Here is a 15507-nt window from a genome sequence, read left to right as displayed (position 1 = left end):
AAAAAAAAAAAAAACTAATAATAGATCCGATCTAGAGACAAGTCCCAACACCAAGAAAATTCAAAACATTCAAAAAAAAAACAATACCTAATTCTTGGTCTCAAATCCTATGTATGTCCCAATTGTAAGAGCCTTTGTAAGCACATCTTCTGAGGGTGGAATTAAATTGTAGAATCCGAGGAGCATGTCCAGCTGAAAGATATTCTTCATCTTGACCTCCAAGTTCTGCTCCAAGGTCTGATAAGCAACATTGTGGTCGAGTATAGGCAGCACTTTCAATTGATTGGTCATAACACCAAGGCGTTTGACTACACGGCGCATGCTACGTCTCAGGGTTGCGACGTTGGCTGCGTGTGGGGGTTGGGCTGAGACTCCCGGTGAGACTTCCGCAGCTGGAGGGACTGCAGCCGGAGAGACTTCCGCAGCCGAAGAGACTTCCACAGCCGAAGGCGGAGGAGAGGTCGGACGGGCCGGAAGAGAAAACAGAGGAGGATCAGAAGTCGGAGGGGCTGGAAGAGAAGGCAGAGGAGTAGAGGACGAAGAACGGGACACACGCGCATTGCGAGAAGCAGAGGTCGAAGGACGGAGCACACGCTTGCGAGGAGCAGAGGACAAAGGAGGGGGCGCTCGAGCATCGCGAGGTGGGTTGCGCCGCCCAGGGTGGTTCTCATTGTGCTGCGGAGGGTCGTCCATGAGAACTGTTGCGCCGGCTAGGGTTGGAGAAGAAAGTAAAACGAAAGAGTTCTTTAGAAAGAAATAGGTCACAAAACAAATGGGTGGTCATGTACTCATGTCTCGTTGTATGTTATATATATTGTTTTAAAAAAATGGGTTCGGATTAGCCTATTCGGGCTGATCAAGATTGGATTGATCTTTTATGAGAACTAAGGTTTAAGGGGCAATCCGGATTGGGTCACGACGGATATCAATCCGGATTCTGAAATACCTTTGGATTCAATTAGAATATATTGTATTTATTTTATTTTTTTATTTTACCCTTTTGTATCAACTATCAATCCACTGATACGATATTGGTTGATACTAATACTAATCAGATCTGACCGATTTAGGTCAATCCGATCCATTTTTTAAACTATGTTAGTGTCTTCTTAGCTGATTTCCACCGATTCCAGACCAATTATGGCCGATCTCGACTCGGGCTAACCCAAATTGGACAGATTTTGTATGGAAACTAAAGGCTAAGGGTAGGGTTTTTTTTAGCCGATCTCCACTGATTCTAGACCGATTATGGCTAATTACAAACTGATTTAGCTCTGAATCGACCAGGACTAATCAATCTCGGTTCTGGGTAAATCAGCTCTATCTGAATTCTGATGCACTTTGATCGGCATTAGATGGGCCATGATCGTGGCCCAGATAGAGGTTGATCCGGATCCCGATCCAACTTTATCCATGTATGAAAAAATGTAATTACATTTTCAACCCCTCCTTGTTAGACCCTTTACTGGCGAGTTTGGGTTTGGTGTCTGGTAAAGGTGATTACATCCAGGGGTGGCACAGTTTGGTGTTTCTATAAACTCTTTTTAACTCATCAGATCGTGGAGCTGCATCAGTAATTCGGTTCTTTTGGAACTAAAGAAGTAAAGCAGAAACTGAATCTAAAAACCCCTAACACAAGTTTTGTTGATATGGAGAGATCTAGATCGAAAAGGAACCACTATTATGATCAGGATTACGATTCCCAAACCCTACCAAATGACCATGGCACCAACAGAAGTTGACTGATGTGACATGGCATCGATGGTGAGGATCTCTGCGAAGAAGACGAAGAAGAAGAGGGTGAAACATAGGGCTAACAAAAAAGCCCCGTCAACCCGAACCAGCCCTAGCCCGCCCTGAGCCCGAACAGGGCTTGGGCTGAGATTTAAGCCCATAGAATGGGTTAGGATTGAGATTTTTAGGCTTTAGGTAGGATTGGGTTGGGCATGGATTGAGGTCTCAACCCAATCCAACCCAACCCGACCCAACCCAACCCAACTCAACCATGTTTATAAAGTATAATCATAAAAATATGCTAATAATTATTAATGGGTACTTGTAGAAAAAAGGTCTTTCGTTTTCCACAATTTACACATATACGAAAACTTTGGTCTTTGGCCTCTGCAATGCATCAAGATTAAGCAACCAAGTAATCGATAGTATTGGATTAGACTAAATTGGGTTAAACCCAGCCCAATCAGGGTTCATTAGGGCTGGGTTGGGTTGCTCTAAACCCGATAGGGTTGGGCCTGGGCTGAGATATCCCAACCCAACCTATGATTGGACTGGGCTTGGGTTGACTTAAGAGACCTTAGGATTGGGTTCAGTTTTTTAAAACCCAGCCCAACCCGGCCCATTGACACCCCTAGTGAAACATCTGTCATGGAAACGTAGCCTGTTGAAACGGGCTCTACCTGTGGTTTCAAAATCGAACACTCGTAAAATATCGGATACAAACAAACGATACATCAGCGGAAACTGACTGTGGATGTATAAAACACTAATAGCGAAAAGAGAATAATCGACCGTTTAGATTCATTATAAAGAGCTCAACACTCTAGATTAAATTTGTTCATAACTTGCGAGCGCTTAAGCACTGTTACCACTCTCCCCTCCTATTCTTTTTATCAAAAGAAATTATATCTGTACCATATCGGCCTATTTGTATCTATCGGATATCGGTATGGGTTCACGATGGATACCAATTTCTAGAACCACAGATGATTTATTCTCAAACAACCAATGAGAATAAACCGCGTGACTCTGAAGGAAAGGGCCTTCAGGCCTCCAGGGTACGAAGTGCTTGAAGGCTCTGTGCCCCACACCACTCCATTAGTACCCATAACGCCATAACTCAGCCACCCCTGGATGTAATCACCTTTACCAGACACCAAACCCAAACTCGCCAGCAAAGGGTCAAGCAAGGCGGGGTTGAAAATGTAATTACGTTTTTTCATACATGGATAAACTGAGCCAGTTGGATCGGGATTCGGATCAACCTCGATCTGGGCCACGATCATGGCCCATCTAATGCCGATCAAAGCGCATCAGAATTTAGACAGAGCGGATTTACCCAGAACCGAGATTTGATCAGTCCTGGTCGATTCAGAGCTAAATCAGTTTGTAATCAGCCATAATCGGTCTAGAATCAGTGGAGATCGGCTGAAAAAACCCTACCCTAAGCCTTAAGTTTCCATACAAAATCTGTCCAATCTGGGTTGGCCAGAGCCGAGATCGGCCATAATTGGTCTAGAATCGGTGGAAATCAGCTAAAAAAACACTAACATAGTTAAAAAAAATGGATCGGATTGTCCTAAATCGGTCAGATCTGATCAGTATTAGTATCAAGCAATTTCGTATCAGTGGATTGATAGATGATACAGATAAAGGGTAAAATAAAAAATAAAATAAATAAAATATATTTTAATTGAATCCAAAGGTATTTCAGACTCTGGATTGATATCCCTCATGACCCAATCCGGATCAGCCCGAATAGGCTAATCCGAACCCATTTATTTAAAACAATATATATAACATACAACGAGACATAACCACCCATTTGTTTTGGGACCCGGATCGTCTCCAACAACTGACGCTCCAAGGAGCGTTCAACGATCTATATCCAAGGGTTGGGATGGTTTGGTCACGCATCCCAACACTTGGGGATGTGCGCCCAAACAATCCCAGCCCTTGGACAGATCATTGGACGCTCGTTGGTGTTGGAGACGATCTTTTTCCTTTGTTTTGTGACCTATATACCTCTTTCTAAAGAACTCCATCTTTTTCTTTCTTCTCCAACCCTAGCCGCCGTAACCGTTCTCATGGACTCCGCAGCACAATGAGAACCACCCTGGGCGGCGCAACGTTGCTCTTCAGAACTTGGAGGTAAAGATGAAGAATATCGTTTGGCAGTTGAAGCATAAAATAGATGATTGGTTCAACTCATTTGAATACAATGCCATGGCCAGAACCAACAATTCCATGTTAATAGGTGGAGGGCCACTCATGTGGCCAAACAACTACAAAAGGGGAGAGACTAATTAACCCACCTCAGACCTCCGTTGCACTGGGCAGGTCGTCTGAAGCTCAGCTGGACATGCTCATCAGATTCTACAATTTAATACCACCCTCAGAAGATGTGCTTACAAAGGTTTTTACAGTTGGAACATACATAGGATTTAACATCAAGAATTAGGAATGGTTTTTTTTTTAATATATATATTAATGGTCGCACAGTAGAGATCACATAGATGCAAAGGCTGCCTTCTGGTCATATTTTCCTTTGTCAAAAGAAACTTACACCATTAAACAGGCTTTGTTGCTTGCCAGAAGTCTGAATGTGGTTATTTCATCATACCTGTAGATTTCAGCTTTGATTGGAGACTTAGAGCAGCTGTTAAGGATATCCATCTTCTGTCTCGAGTCTCTTTTGTCTAGTATTTGTAATTTTTTTTAAAAATGAGTTAGTATTTTTAACTTAATTGGTCAAACTTACCATCAGAATCAATGGCACACAATATACAAGATATTTGGTTAGCCTTACCATAAAGCAAGGGCAGATCGGATTCCCTGGTAGGGCAAACTGAATCCCCTGCTAACAAGAATTTGACAATTCATATGCATAATTAATAATTTGTCTGGATCCACATGCACATGAAAACCATTGATTCAATATTTACATCTTCAACAAAAAACAAGGACAAAGTCCTTTGAAGGATTGAATGGATACAGGTGCAAAAAATACCAGTAAAATAAAGCATTAACATTTCATAAGCATTGTCTTGCAGAGATAAAATATCAGTCAGGTTTGCTACTTTATATTGTGCATCCAATTACATGGGCAAGCCTAAAATTGTTTTAGCATCAGCTTGGAAGTTCACATAGCATACTGCACAGAATTCAGAAAATGGTGGCACTTTAGTTGATTGCCATTTCACATTTCAGGTGTCAAGTCAAGTACCATAAAGAAAATTACTCAACTCGCAGCAACTAACGAGAATATATAAAAAGAATTCATCACACACATATACACAGTGAGAGAGAAAACAGGCACAAGGTCTACTTTCTTATATATTTTCATTCTTTCTCCCAAATCATATTCATGTAATACATGTATGGAGTTGAACTCCTTTCTCTTTATGTCTACATAACCCACAGTATTCACATTCCCACCAACTTGATTGCGTCCAAGAGCTGAATAATACTACTCCTCCTGAACTTTACCGAGATAAAGAACCAGCATCCATGGTCTATCAACTAAATGTTCTATTTTACAAGTGCGTAAATCATCATTTTCTCTGCATTCTTCTAATTAGAAACAAACCAAATGTCAACTTAGACCAACCAGTGAGATAAAAAAACCCACAGCATTGCTCACTCTAATAGAAGAAATATCAAATAGAGGGTTATAATGCCTGCTCCTAACGTCTTGTTAGGACGCATATCATTCTGTGGTAGAACAATGAGAGCCCAAATAAGACCCAACACAAGAAATCCAATTGTGTAAAACAAGCTAACATCTCGTGGCACCATGTAAGAAGCAGGCCTCTTTGACCTGGCCCCAAGCATCATTGAGATTCCCAAGCCAGCAAGTGTATTGAACATGGGTCCTGCATAACATCCTGACAGAGCTATTTGTACACCATCCCCACCATTCATTGCCAGTGCAATGTTTGACATAAAATCACCCATTGAGTTGCCCCATGCCAATACAGTTAATCCAAGGATTGATGGGTTGATTCCTAAAATTACCCCCAATGCAACCAAGAGAGCGACAAGCTCATTGGCAATAATGTAGAACCAAACTATACTCATCATGAAACCCCCAAATGCCCATGGAAATAAGAATTTACGAGGTGGCTGATCAGATCTCAGGATGATAAATGCAAGAATACTGAGTCCAGCACCGAATAGAACACCAATAACATACACGGCAGTTCCAATTCTAGAATTCACATTGTCACGGTATTCCACAGGAAGACCAGGAGAACGGGGGCCAAAAATGCACTGGCTACAGCATATACTTTATACCACCGTTCCTCTTCAACTATTGGAATAGTCAATTGTCTTGGGATTATCAAGGGCATCTTCATCATCGTAAGTGCTTTAGAAAAGGAGAACAATGGACTGTCAATCTCAGTGTCCTCATCACTCCAACCCCATAAAGTGGAATCTTGCTGAAGGAAATCTTGATCGCCCAGCCATAGGTATGATCCTCCCTTCCGTACCAAATAACATCAAGAATCTAACCTTAGTTGTAATTGATTTTTTTTTTAAAATCCAAATAACATAAAGAAAGTAATCTATTCTTGCTGAGTGTTTAAAATGCTCATTTTGTTTTGACCTTTTAATGCTCATTCAGTTTTTTTCAATAAAGGTTTCAGTATTGGCTTGAGGCAATTCAGCCATAATTGGAACTTAAATGAGTTTAAATGAGTTTCAGTTTCTTGTAACCAGTTTTGTATTTTTCTTCTCCTTGATACTTCCATCTAAGGGCTGGGCATAACCCCAGGTTCCAAAGTTGATTTTACTTGTGTGGTAATAGGAACTGTAGAATGTAAGTCTTGTTGTGGGTGCAGCAGCAGTGAACTTGAAACCAGTAGCCTTGAACCCAGCTTTCCCATGGGATTCTTATTCAAACAGATAAGGATTCAGTCTCCTAACAAACAGAGGATCCAGATTAGGGACAATCACATAACACACAAGGGTTTACTTTTACACTACACTACACAACTCATGTCATTTAATTATCATTGTGAAGGGAAATATTAAAATTAAACTGTTGAAGAAGAGTCTTGGTGGATTCGAACCACCATAACCTGGGCATTATCCCAGGTGCTCTACCATTGTGAGCTAAAGACTCCTTACCTACAAAAAAAAATCAGGTTGTTCTACTGCAAACCAAGAGAACAAAACAGTGATATCTATCCAGTATTTAAACAATATAGGTAGATCATTCAATTCTAAATAGTGGAAATGAAACCACAAGGAGTGATCTGCAAGTGATATCTACCCAGTAACATACTATTAGATTATCTACCTATATTGTTTAATAATTACAGATTTGATTAGTATATCCCTAATTTTCTGTTCTTTTTACTGTATTTGCAGAAAATGTAAGAGTGGAATGAAGAGAATTAAAGGGGATCTAGGTTCTAGGGTCGCATTTAGAACGAAATCTGAGCTTGGAATAATGGATGATGGATTCAAATGTAGGAAGTATGGGAAGAAATCAATTAAGAGCAGCCCAAAACCAAGGTAAACAGCAACTAGTTAAGAAACCTGCTTTAGTTATTTGGAGCATTTGACACCACAAACTAGTCTATCACTGGATAGATCCATATATAGTGTTTAGTCTGAGAGAAACTTAAAATTGCGTAGCCCAATACGCCAATTTTCTCACAGCTGCAGTAGAAGAACCTTATGTAATCAAAGGATCCTCCTGCCGAGCACTCCGGATTTGCATTCAGGTACTCACATTGGTTCTTGTAGCCCTCGTGATCAGATAGCCCAATGCATGGTGTATGATCTGCAATCGCATTATTCTGGACAACCCCAACGTTATAAGTAGAAGAGTTACCACCAACTGCCATTGCACACCCGTGAATGACCTTTATATGATTGAAGTTTGAGTTCGATTGGGGTGGAAAAGTAAAAGAGGCTTGCCTGAGGAACGGATTCCCAAGGACATCTTCCCGATTGTAGAAAAAGAAAAGTAGCACAAGAGAGCATACCCCAATATAAATTCGACCAAGTCGACGTCTCGTCCTGTTCGGTTCTCCCATTGTTTTGCTCATAATCCCCAAACTCTCATAAATTATTCAGATATATGACATGGATAATGCAGAAACCTTAGCACAAGACCCAATTACCGAATTCGGAGCATAAAATTTCTAGGTTTAAAACTTTCAATGCACGCAAAGGAAACCCTAGTTTGGCATTTGGGAGATCAATGGCAATAGAATAGATTTCCTTCGACCTACAATCGACAAATCCGATAAATTTCATAACAAAATTCAGAGTCTAGGAGAAGATTGACAATAACTCATAAAACATAACATAAGAACAATGCTGCTGCATGCACAGATCTTCTAATGTTAGTTAATTTCTTTGTTTACTCATACTCTAGAGTCCAAACAGGTTAGACCTGAACAGGCATGTGTAGCAGGCCAGTTCACACTATATCTCGGTCGAAACTTTCACAGAGACCTGAGGCGAAATGGAATTGTCTCAGGTTCTTTTGGTTCCAGCTGCGTACCTGACGCACAACCCCTCCTCCTTTATCCAGGCTGGGGACCAGCACAAAAACAGTGGTGGAAAACAATTATAACAACTGAATACAATAAATGTGTAGATGATTAAATAGGGGCATTATGGAGAAAACCTTTATATCATGGTTTTTAGAATGGACAAAAATTTCGGGATAGAGGAAACCCTCAAAAAGGACCATCTCTATGAAGCAGAGCCTGCAGAGGGAGTAATTGTTTAGAGATAGGGTTATCTAATATTTATTGAAATATTTATAAGAGTTGTATTTTTCCATTTCCATTTGTATTTTATTTTATTTTTTTTCCATATTCTGTTTCAAACTTCTGTCCTTCTAGTTACTTTGACTGAATGTTGAATGTTTCTTTTCAATTCTGAAACAAATAATACCTGAAAGTTTCCCAAAACGATTTTTCTCTGCCCCCAAACTTACAAACTAAGGTCTAGAAAGCAGCTTTGAATCAAATTCTCACTAGCAGAGTATCAAAAACTTCATCTCTAGGGGGTACATAATCCCAAATTCTTTCATCAAGTGTAGATGAAAAGGAAATAGTGCACCATGGACCATATTATCCTCCAATGGCCCTAGGCCCATAAGGTTTGGAGTTCTACTTCGCAAGGATTGGGAATGATTTGGATGAGAAAGGGCAACCTGAATAAGTGGTTGTCCAGAGGCTGAAAAGACCTGTTAACAGGAAGAGGAAGGAATCTTCTTCTAATACCTGCAGCTATTGCTTGGCCTATATGGCTGCAATGGATTCAAGGCGTATCAGAGAATGAACCTCCAAATAACAGCTACAAGGATTACGGATTTTATGTGTCAGGCATTCAATTGTGAAGAATTCAAAACTGAGAGTATATTACTTCATACAGAGCAAATGACAGACCTTTTGTACATGGTAGTCCAACTTAGTAGCCATCTTCGGTATTTTGGAATTGCCCTTAATAAAAAAAAATTGACCTATCAAAAGAATCATTTATTTGAAATTTAAAGTATTAAGGGTAAAGTATGCAAACCTGATGATTCAATCTTAATCAAATCAATGATCAAATTATTCTTAAGATCACACAACGAATTGCTAACCATTAAATACACAAAAACTAAATAAAATTTCTATCATAAATGTCTTATTATTTAAAGTCACAACAAGACTAAAAACAAAAATCAAAACATAGTATGGGCCAACATAGGGCGTTTGCTTCTAATGCCAAGGTTTGAGTCTAACCCATTTAGTTAAGAAACCAAGCACAAACACATGAATGAAGCCCAGGGCAAGGCTTATGATATGCTGGACCCAGAATTCAACAAGTTAGAAAAGCACATCAACCCCACAACTTTAGAAGGATTGCTTCATTTTTCCAGGGCAGCCTATTTAGCTTTAAAGCCTAGGCCTACAAATGAAGCTCAAGTCGACATTCATAGCAGACTGGCCCAACAGACAACTGGCCAACCTATTAGCACCCCCGTTTGGAAGATATTGTCCTCTGAAACAAAAATTATCTATGGCTATATTTAAAGATCACTTTTCTAGATGCTTCCCTAGGAGTAAGAGTGCACTTTGAGCCAACTCCAAAAGTTGGACAAGTTTCCTTGGTGATTGACTAAATGAAAACTAAACAGTGTGATCTGATTTTCCAGCTTTACAAATGAATTTGGTGATTAGATTCTAAGCAATAATGCACATTTGAATCCTCCATTAAATCCCAAATGCGAAACCAAATTTATATTTTCATTAGGACTCATTGAACTTTTAACCTTCAGTAAACAGCAATAATTCTGCCCAACAAGCGTGAACAAGATTTCTTGAATAAAGATATTAACATACAGAAGAAAGAAGATGCATCAGAAGAGAAGGGAATCTTCCGCAATAGAATAAGATAATATGCATAAAAAAATAAAAGATCCACTTGAATGGCATCAGAGACAAATACTAATTATGTGAATGAACCTTTCTATGCTGGTGATTTCCAGGAAAAAGATAGAAGCAGAATATCTCTCTTTGATCAAAGTCATGTACAGAAGGAGATTGCAAGAGCAAACCACTAGATATTTCATTCGAGATGACCTGCAGACAAATATAATCCAGAAATATAAGTTATGTCATGAAAATAATTCCAGTAGAACAGTTCCATGATTTACTTGGGTACCTAGAAGATGTAAATCTAGAATGGGTAACATTAGATCCACAGAGAACAACATTCAGAAGAATATCAATAACAGTCAAGTGCAGTTTTACCATATACGAAATATTAAAGTCAGTTTTTGACCATGTAAGAACATCTGCTTCATATAAGAATCCCAAATTTCCCGCTTGGCGTCTTATTTCCTAGGAAGCCAATCACAGGATGGAGAAAGAGGAACATAAGAAAGTTGGATGATCCATACAGAAAATTAATCCAGAGGTTCTACCTTCAGAGGATGGCTAGTTGTCTTGCATAAAATTTCAGTCCCCATGTCATAGTTCACATTCAACTGTATCTTTTCTATTTTGGAAATTCTTTTTACAAATGGAGTGACATATTCTGGAAAGCTAAATGGTATATCAAGGGAGAACTGATCATTACTATAGAATATTTTCTGAGACCAGCTCACTTTGATGGACAGATTGGACCATCCGTCAATCTTGAAAGGAGAGACAAAAACAGTCAAGACACTTGGAGAATCCAAAAGTAGCTCAACTATGACAAATACACAATAAAAAACCATCAAATGCAATAAGCAATCGCCTCAGGTATTGTCACTGTAAAGATTTGGGGCTTCAAAAAGCTTCCATGTCTGGTTTTGGCTTATTTTTCCTCGTCAATCTTTTCGTCCATGGCAACCAGTTGGGTAGAATATGACTTTCTAGCAACATCAACCTCAACACCAAGAATTGAACCCTGTTAGCCAAATGCTACAACTCGCTGTCACAAGACTCACAACAAGAGTAAATAATAGCATATTACTGTCAAAATATGGCATGAGAAAAGGTAAGCATCGACTATCTTATTACCACACCTACAGATATGCACTTTCAATGGTTGAGAGGGAATTGATTGTGTGCATGCCCAAGTATGCCCAAACTCCATAAGCAAACCCAAAAAATCCTTCTTCCATTCTTTTTTCCATGGCGATGGGATTAATAATTTGTGTTTAATTCTCCGACAAAACCTTGGAACATAGCTCAAGAAATCTTAGAGAAAATCAACAAAAGTTGAAGACACATCCATTTATCATTCAATTCTTTAAATCCAAACAGAAGAGGGTCAAAGCAGATGACAAGGGTAAAACGCCACAAACAGTACATTCCAACTATCCAGGTGTACAACAAAGATGGTTGACCCACCAAGTTGCTTCACACATTAGTTTATGTCTTAGTGGCAGAATTTCAGAGACAGCTAAAACAATTCATTCTTTATTACTTGCCCATTCCTGAGAAAACTCAACTAACCAATTCCTAACTAACAGGGGTCATCTACAAAAGTCCTGTTTCACAATCACATTCTATTAAAGATATGCCAGCAGTTAACCTAACCGCTATTGCATTGTTTGCCCTTTTCTTTTACCCTTTTTGTTTGTATTGAATTTCTATAGTTTGATGTTCATTCCTTTTCAGTGTTTCTTCGCAGAAATTTCGGTTTGCCCTTTTCTTTTCCCTTCTTTTTTGTATTAGATTTCTTCAGTTAGATTGTATTTCCTCTTCAGTGTTTCTTTGCAGAAATTTCAGTTTACTTTTTCTTTGTTCCTTCGCTCATAATATCATCTCATCATGTAGGAGTAAAAGCAGCAAGAGCACACAAACTTTGGATTTTGTTAGTATAGGCCCCTTAGTGCCATATGCTCAAATCTTCCTACAAGATTTTCCAGCCAAAAAAATAAAAAAAGGGGGGGGGGGTTAAACCAGGACATCTTCTCCCTCTTGCTCCTCCATGAAATAACTACATTACCTCATTATGGTATATACTGCCGATTCTTGGATAAAAACACTTGAGTCGTTGGAATATTCCTTGAATATGCCGATTCTACGGCTTTTTCAACCGATTCAATATCAGAATCGGCAGTGACTGCATGGACTGCCCCAAGTTTATGTTAAGCTGGGATTTAAAAGTGATGATATTGTAATAATAATTAAGAATAAGAACTACAGCTACTGCTATCACTTGAAGAATTTTACAAAAGTTAACAATTTTATCGAAAAATTAGACTTATAAAGTATACCTTCTCGCTCATAGGGATGGCAAGGCAGCAATCGCAGCTACTGCTTCCTATGACACAATGAACACGCCAGGAACCACTAACAGTAATAATCGCAGTGTCCAGATAACATTCCACCTCAATAGCAATGCCATTCATCTGAAGTGGAATCAACGCCGGGGGATCGCAGCAACCGTAGACATGAGGTTGGTAGCTCCGAATATCAGGAGTATCAACAATTGAAGGATCATAAATGACAGCGTAAACCATCGGAGCTGTTGGGAGATATGAATGTAGGTTTATCTCCATCACTTCAAGTTTCGGAGGTAAAACATCCCGATCCTTCCCGAAGTAAATCCTTCTCGAAAGCTTTAAGCCATTCTCTACTGATTTCACGAACACCTCCTCCATATCTCTTCAGATAGAGATGGAGAAGAAGCTCGAGAGCTCACTGATGAAGTTGCTTTTGAATGGAGAGTTGCATAGGAGAATAAATCTTTGGAGCTTTTTAATCGATTTTGCGTGGAGTAGTTGACCGACACTTACTGATCTGAATGTGGAATTAAAAGAAATTGAGAAAACTGAGAAGGGAGAAAACGACTGGAGAGGCGGAAGCGACGTCGTACCGTTTTGACTGTTCGATTCTAAAAAGGATCCTTTTCCAAGCGAATCCAATACAAAAATAATATTGGGTGGGTCCCATATAAATAAAGCAGTCATTATTCTGAAGCAGGAAAAGTTTTTTGAGTTCTACTGCTTCGCGGCTGCTACCGAGTCTCTGTGGCCGTTCAAAGTGAACAGAAGGAACCAGGGTTTCTTCGCCATCCGAAAAGCTTGGAGGCAGGTAATCATGAAAGTTTTGTATAATTCAAGAATTATTCACTGTGACAATCCGTTGGTACCGATCCGTTAATGGAATTTTTTTTTTGGTAGAATGTCTTCAAATTTGGACTGCACAGAAGGAATTGAAGAAGGAAGTTCTCTGCAATCAATCTGCTACAAGCGAGGTTCTCTGCAGCTACTTGATCAGGTCCTTCTTTATTCTCCGAAGCTGATTTTGATTATTCAAGTAGAACTAAGTTATTTGTTGTGTACTTACTGGGATTGCTACCAGCTAAACAGACGAGAAAATTGCTAAGATTGGATACGCTCCCTTTATTTTTTCAAAATTATCTTTTTCTTTCTTGAGGTCTGGTTGAGAGACTGAACAAGACAACTGGGTTTCTCAGACTTTTTTTTTTTTTTCGTCTAATTTCTTTTATGTGATGGAATTCTTGTTTTTGTTTTACAGAGAAAGCTTCCTCTGGAAACCATCTATGTGGACATTCGAGACAGCACTGATGGATGGTAATGGTTTCTGCTCTTCGTATTTCTTACCCCCTCCCCCAAAATAAAAATTTGTTGTACAGAGATGGCTGCCTCTTGGTTGGCAATGAGAATTAAGGGTTTTGTTTTGGTTTGCAATGACAGCTTTTTGCCTATGGAAATTGCCATGGTTTTCATTTTTTTTTTTTTTTTTTTAAATCACTCGGATCCATGTAGCCGACCCCATTTAGTTGGGATAAGGCTAAGATGTGTTGATTCATTTTCTAATAGCTTAAAATGATATTGTTTCCTCTTTTTATTAACAATTGATTGTAACTGGAGCACAATTTAAAGCATCACATGATGCAACCGAATGCTGCCTAATTTGTCCGTTTTTGTCATGTCTTGCCCAGCTGCTCGTTTGTATGTGGTTGGTTCTAATTGTTGACTCATCATTTTGAGTATTGAAGTCATCTAAAACACTTCCATCCTACATCGCTCAACCATTCCCATTAATCCATAGGAACTATATGCATGTGTGTGTGTGTGTGTGTGTGTGTGTGTGTGAGAGAGAGAGAGAGAGAGAGAGAGAGAGTTTGTGCCTTTTGGTTCCGCTGAGGCCTGTCCAAGGGCTACCTCTTTCTGAACATGACCATTTGCTATAAATTCTTGAAATTCCTGAGTTTGTTCTATATATTCTACCTCCTCTTTTGCGTTTAACTTATCCTAATTTGTTTAAGGGAGGCCCATATAGAAAGGGGAAGGGGCAATATATTAAACTTCAATTACCCCAATCTAGATGATCATATTTTATCCTTGATTTCTCTATTTGATAAGCAGTGGTGCCTTGTTGCCTTTTCCATTTTTCTGATTGGGTAGCAGGTATTTCCCTTCTATTTAACTGTCTATAATATAACAGTGTATCCTAATCTCTGGAATGATTAGAGCTTTCGATGTCTGTTATAGGAATGCAATAAGGGATATGGTAGTCCGTGGTGCACCTGCAATTGCTATATCAGCTGCACTCTCCCTTGCCGTGGAAGTGTTTAACTTGAAATTGTTTGATGGAACGCCTGTGGATGCAGCTTCTTTCCTTGTCGAGAAATTGGAATACCTTGTCTCAAGGTAATTTTTGGTGGAATCAGGTGTTTACTCATACAAGTCTAGGTGTTGGGAGTAATGGAGATGGTATTTTTCATCAACCATCATGTCACAAATGGTTTTAGAATCATATGTTATATATATGTTTTGTGCTTTTGCAGCCGTCCAACTGCTGTAAATCTTTCAGATGCTGCAACGAAGCTCAAAGAGGTCATATCAAAGGCTGCTGCCACAGCTGGGGATGCCAGAGCAGTTTTTCAGGTTGTGATGTTTTATCATGCATAGCACTTACACTATAAATGCTTAATGAACTTGAATCAGGCTCTTATAATTATTGATCTTAACATCTTTGTGTCCTTGTATGTTTATTTTGAAGTTTGGTCCCCTTAGAATCTCAAGTTGACCAAACAAATATTATTTTTCACCATGCTTATGAGAAGATTGTTAAGATATGTACCATGATATGGGGAGTGTCCCTATCGTGGATGAGTTTTACTTCCTTGCTTTAGTTTATTTATTTCCCTAGTTAGGATAGATCTCTACTTACTAATTAGGATAGACTTCCTATTTTATTTTGCTTGTGGCACAAGGACTTAGTTTCCTAGTTTGATTGTACTACTTTGGTTGTTAATAAATATTGATGGTAGGGGGGACTAGGAAAT

The 15507-nt window shown here is 39.2% G+C and overlaps 3 protein-coding genes and 1 pseudogene across 7 annotated transcripts in view; 1 reads left to right on the top strand and 3 right to left on the bottom strand.

Annotated features, from left to right (window-relative positions):
• Positions 1 to 982, bottom strand: part of LOC122066147 (lysine-rich arabinogalactan protein 19-like) — a 3775-nt gene extending 2793 nt beyond the window's left edge. For all 5 annotated transcript variants that reach the window (XR_006136271.1, XR_006136273.1, XM_042629977.1 and 2 more), the window contains exon 1: positions 88 to 982. Coding sequence is in view for 3 of the 5 variants with exons in the window: in XM_042629977.1 (XP_042485911.1) it covers positions 88 to 693 (606 nt within the window). In the remaining 2 variants the exon portion in view is untranslated. The remainder of the gene's footprint in view (positions 1 to 87) is intronic.
• A 4052-nt stretch (positions 983 to 5034) lies between these two features.
• Positions 5035 to 12593, bottom strand: LOC122065736 (annotated as a pseudogene).
• On the bottom strand, positions 10024 to 12850 carry LOC122065729. Its single transcript, XM_042629573.1, has 5 exons — positions 12464 to 12850; positions 10676 to 10888; positions 10443 to 10592; positions 10215 to 10331; positions 10024 to 10125 (listed from the first exon to the last, which is right to left on the bottom strand). The coding sequence occupies exons 1-5, from the start codon at positions 12848 to 12850 to the stop codon at positions 10024 to 10026; spliced, it is 969 nt and encodes a 322-aa protein (XP_042485507.1).
• A 213-nt stretch (positions 12851 to 13063) lies between these two features.
• The window catches only part of LOC122066139 (methylthioribose-1-phosphate isomerase), a 9871-nt gene continuing 7427 nt past the window's right edge, over positions 13064 to 15507 (top strand). The window contains exons 1-5 of the mRNA XM_042629968.1: positions 13064 to 13283; positions 13373 to 13469; positions 13731 to 13786; positions 14711 to 14869; positions 15007 to 15106. Of these exons, the coding sequence (XP_042485902.1) occupies positions 13374 to 13469; positions 13731 to 13786; positions 14711 to 14869; positions 15007 to 15106 (411 nt within the window). The 5' untranslated portion in view covers positions 13064 to 13283; position 13373. The remainder of the gene's footprint in view (positions 13284 to 13372; positions 13470 to 13730; positions 13787 to 14710; positions 14870 to 15006; positions 15107 to 15507) is intronic.

The sequence above is a fragment of the Macadamia integrifolia genome, chromosome 2 (genome assembly GCF_013358625.1).
Source record: "Macadamia integrifolia cultivar HAES 741 chromosome 2, SCU_Mint_v3, whole genome shotgun sequence".
In the NCBI taxonomy this organism is placed as follows: Eukaryota; Viridiplantae; Streptophyta; class Magnoliopsida; order Proteales; family Proteaceae; genus Macadamia; species Macadamia integrifolia.
The sequence above is the reverse complement of the archived record's forward strand: the minus strand, read 5'-3'. Positions and strand labels throughout refer to the sequence as shown.

Bases quoted from the DNA above. Each gene is read 5' to 3' on its own strand.
- LOC122065729 (XM_042629573.1), bottom strand. From the start codon at position 12,850: ATGGAGGAGGTGTTCGTGAAATCAGTAGAGAATGGCTTAAAGCTTTCG. The intron at 10,593-10,675 runs GTAGAACCTCTG...TTGGCTTCCTAG, and splicing joins CAACTAGCCATCCTCTGAAG to GAAATAAGACGCCAAGCGGG. The intron at 10,126-10,214 runs GTTCATTCACAT...CTATTGCGGAAG, and splicing joins GAAATCACCAGCATAGAAAG to ATTCCCTTCTCTTCTGATGC.